Source organism: Talpa occidentalis, unplaced genomic scaffold, assembly GCF_014898055.3.
Source record: "Talpa occidentalis isolate TD23 unplaced genomic scaffold, MPIMG_talOcc4v2.1 talOcc4.4, whole genome shotgun sequence".
NCBI classification, from domain to species: domain Eukaryota; kingdom Metazoa; phylum Chordata; class Mammalia; order Eulipotyphla; family Talpidae; genus Talpa; species Talpa occidentalis.
The window spans coordinates 6,360,409-6,364,183 of NW_023604295.1; the positions used below are offsets into that span (position 1 = coordinate 6,360,409).

The following is a 3,775-nucleotide window of genomic DNA, read 5'->3' on the forward strand; positions in this document are numbered from 1 at the left end:
GCTTGGGTTGGGCCATTCCCCAGCACGGGAAGAGGAGGGCATGTGTGAGGGCTCAGGCTTCCTCCCCCAGGAAGCTGTGAGATCATGAGTCGGCATCTAAGGATTTCATCTAGCATGGCGCCTTGTGGCCAGTGTGGTAAGCAGGGTTATTTGAACAGAGTCAAGGGCAGAACGAAATTGGTAGTGTGCAGATTAGTCCACCTGTTTAAATAAGCAGCTGTGGTGACTCAGCCTGGGATCCACTTTAGTTGTTTATCCAGGGAACAGAGCACTTTACATCTTACTGACTCACAGTTTCTTTGACCTAGACTGTTTCAAAGCCGCACAAAGAAAGGCATGATAAGCACTTGGTTCTTCCACTTATTATTTGGCAAAATAATGCAGTGATGCCCCTCAAAGCACCTCCAAAGACAACAAACCATGTTTTTGTCCTTTTTTAATGGTTGGATTTTTTAAAGTATCATTATGAACTCAAAGTCTACATAGTACTTCAATTTATTGTAGGCATTGTTCGTTGTTTTGTTTATGTTTTGATGCTCAAAACATCCCACCTTTGACAATGGAGCCCCTTTTTATTGAAGCGTGGTTCCTTTCAACAGAACCTGCTGGTCCTGGCTGGTCCTCACTGTCTGGCTGGACACGGTGCTCTAAGCTGATTTTTATATTTCCTTTCCTGGACCTGGAAGCTAAGGGCTCCTGATTCTTTCCATAGGAAATAATATTCAGGGACCATGATCTGGGGTGTGTTGGGGAGGGAGTCTACATTCCTACTGAGTTGAGTTTTGTTGCTTTGAGGAAGGGGACAGAAAATACAAATAAAGGGAAATAAAGAGGCTGCTAGAGGGGCCTCCCTGGTGGCACAAGGGGTAAAGACACAGCATTATGAAGCTGTCCGCAACTACTGCAGCACAAGTTCGCTCCTGGCCAGGGAGTTACGCACAGGGTGCAGCAGACCTCTTCTCTCTCGCCCGCTGCTCCCCTCAGCAGTGTATTTCAGTACATCTGCCTGTTCTGCTCCCGTCTGTGGTGAATCCTCTCACGCCACCCCACACACATACCTCTGGCCTGTACCCCAGTTCTTGTATGCATAAATAAATAAATCTTTTTTAAGAAGAGGCTGCTAGAGTTTAAGGCAAATTGCCACTTTGCTTTGAGTATATAATGCTTTGCAGGTGTGTGGAATTAGCTCAAGAGTCGGCAGCCTTGTGAAAGGTCCGCATGCAGGCTTCCCTCTGCTGTTTGCCCTAACTCCCTTCCACCACCTGGATGAAGCACTCTTGATGGTGAAAGAGGAAGGCAGCTGCCAGGAGCTATAGGACAGACAGACGCCACCCACATCCCCAGACCTCCCAGGACCTCATACACCGCCTGGTGCATAGCAGGTGCTCAGAAAACGAGTTTGGGATGAATGAGTATAAATATTCCTCTCCATCCTGATGAGCAAGTAGAAGGAATCAGAAACTTGACTCATTGTTAAAGATTGCTCTCATAGCCTGAAATGCACTCCCCCCGAGTCATAGGTCAAAGCCCTCACGCCCTGCTACTTCAGAATGTGACTGTATCTGGAAAACGGGTCTTCAATGAGTGATTAAAGTACAGTGAGGTCATCAGGGTGGGCCCTCTTCCAAGAGGACAGGTGTGAAGACACAAAGAGATGGCAGCACTTTGACCTTGGACTTGCAGCTCCAGAACTGAAAAAACAAGTTGCTGCTTACATTAGCCAGCCTGTGGCTTCCTGATACCGCCCTCACAAAGGGATGCAGTGGCCAATCTCCATCCCAGATCTATTACAGAATCCACGTCAAAGTAACATTTTCTATGGAGACCATTTCATGTCCTTATCTGGCAAGCCTGTGGGAATTGTTCTGAGTATGTGTGATGCTTTGAAATCCTAAGTGTATTTATGGGATCAGCCCAGCTGTAAGAAAGCCCTTTATGAGGTCATCATCCCATCCCTGCCAGGCCCCACAGGTGGGGGGATGCAACTGTGAAAACACTGCAGAGAACCCATGTTTCACTTTGCAAACCCCCTTTTACGAAACATCGTCACCAGAAGTCCATTCGATGGCATCAAAAGGAAACAATGTCTCCAGTATTTGAAAACCCTGAGAACGCTGCAATACGATGGATTTAAGATTGTGTATTTTGGGGAAACTGATATCCCAGAAAGTCTCGTAACCGGGGAAGATTTTAGTGACGGCTACTTCATGCAAACTCCAACATGGTGTCTTGTGCATGCTGGTGGTGGCCAAGGATGGGTGCCTTGGAAATATCGGCTGTTCCTAAGAGATGAGCTGTGTAACAAACAAGAAGACAATGTCTTCTTTGAGTTCTGTAATGTGACGAAGAGGACCTACGGCAAATGTGCCATCGTGGTCAAAGAGAGAGCGAGGCCGGATGAGGTGCAGCCAAAGGAGGACCAAGAGCCCACGAGCCAGGCCCAAGGCTCACCCGTCATTAACTTAACGAGCATCATGTGCTGCCCCAAGGTGGCCAAAGCCTGTGGCCATGAGCTGCTCTCTCTGCCGTCCCCTTACAATTACCTGAACCCTTTAGACTCCGCCTGGTCTTCTCTGAAGTGGTTTATCATCAACAACAGAAAGGAGTTTTCTTTGCAGTCCTGTGACAACATCTATTCTTACCAGTATATTCTTCTCAGCGACTTGATTCGCAAAGGGATTGAAAGGATAAACACAAACAAATGGAAAATACTCACTAACAAGGTGCGGAGATGGGAAAACTACTATTTGGGTAAATTTTCGTAAGGGTGATTCCTCCAAAAGTGCTTGGTTAGTGCCACGGGCGGGATCTTCACCCAGTCCGACGGGCTGGCGTCTGGACCGTGGCCACCAAGGATGCGTCAACAGCGGTTTCACAGGGCGTCTGTGAGGACTGAGGTTCCTGAGGGGCTTGGTGAAGGGCTTTAGGATTTCTGGAGGTTTCATTAAAGCTTGTTGGTGACTCAGGGTTCTCGACTCCCATCTTCAGGTCATGCTGAGGGCTGTGTCAATGGGAGGGTTAGCAGTAACTCAGCCCAAAGGAGCTGGCTGGTGAGCAGGGCTGAGCCAAGCTCAGAGAACCAAGTGTGTGGGCACCAAAAAATTGAAAATAAAAAGCATGCAGGGCCTCCCTGGTGGCGCAGGCAGTTGAGCACCACACTGAAGCTGTCCACAGCCTCTGCAGCGCCGGTTCAATCCCGGCCTGCCAGCAAGGGTCCCACATGGCGCGGTAGACCTCTCCTGTCTCGCCTACTGCTCCCCTCAGCAGTGTATTTCGTCAGTCTGCCTGTTTTGTTTCCTGCTCTGTCTCCGGTGAATCCTCTTGCCCTCCCGCGCATCTGGCCTGTACCCTGGCTCTTGTATAAAAATAAAATATTTTTAAAAAATAAAATAAAAAAATAAAGAGCATGCAAACTATTTTCAACCCACTGCAATAATCCATGGGGAATTACCTGGTGGTCTAGACTACCAAGATGGTCTAGACCTGAGCGGAATGACTCATGGGAGTCAATTTGCCACTGCTTGAGGTGTGGTGCAGATGGACACTGGACTAGCTCTTTCTCTCCCAATACTTCTCAGCAAGGCAGCGGAGGGGCACCGCAGAGGTTAAACTCCATCCAGACCCTCCTAGTGGCCCCAGTAAGGAGCTGGGAAAGTGATGCCAGTGATTGGCTCAAGGAGGACTTGGTGGGTGAACAAATGGAGATAATGGGGGTGTGTACAGCCCCCTGATCTTGTCCACCTTCCCTGTCAAGTCTAAGACTCCCAGCAGGGAG

The 3,775-nt window shown here is 48.6% G+C and overlaps 1 protein-coding gene across 1 annotated transcript; it reads left to right on the plus strand.

Moving 5' to 3' along the window:
- The first annotated feature begins 1,926 nt into the window (after positions 1-1,926).
- CUNH21orf140 (chromosome unknown C21orf140 homolog) lies at positions 1,927-3,060 on the plus strand. The gene has a single exon (XM_037524491.2). It carries the CDS (start codon positions 2,010-2,012, stop codon positions 2,763-2,765), a length of 756 nt encoding a protein of 251 aa, XP_037380388.1. The 5' UTR covers positions 1,927-2,009; the 3' UTR covers positions 2,766-3,060.
- Positions 3,061-3,775: the final 715 nt, after the last annotated feature.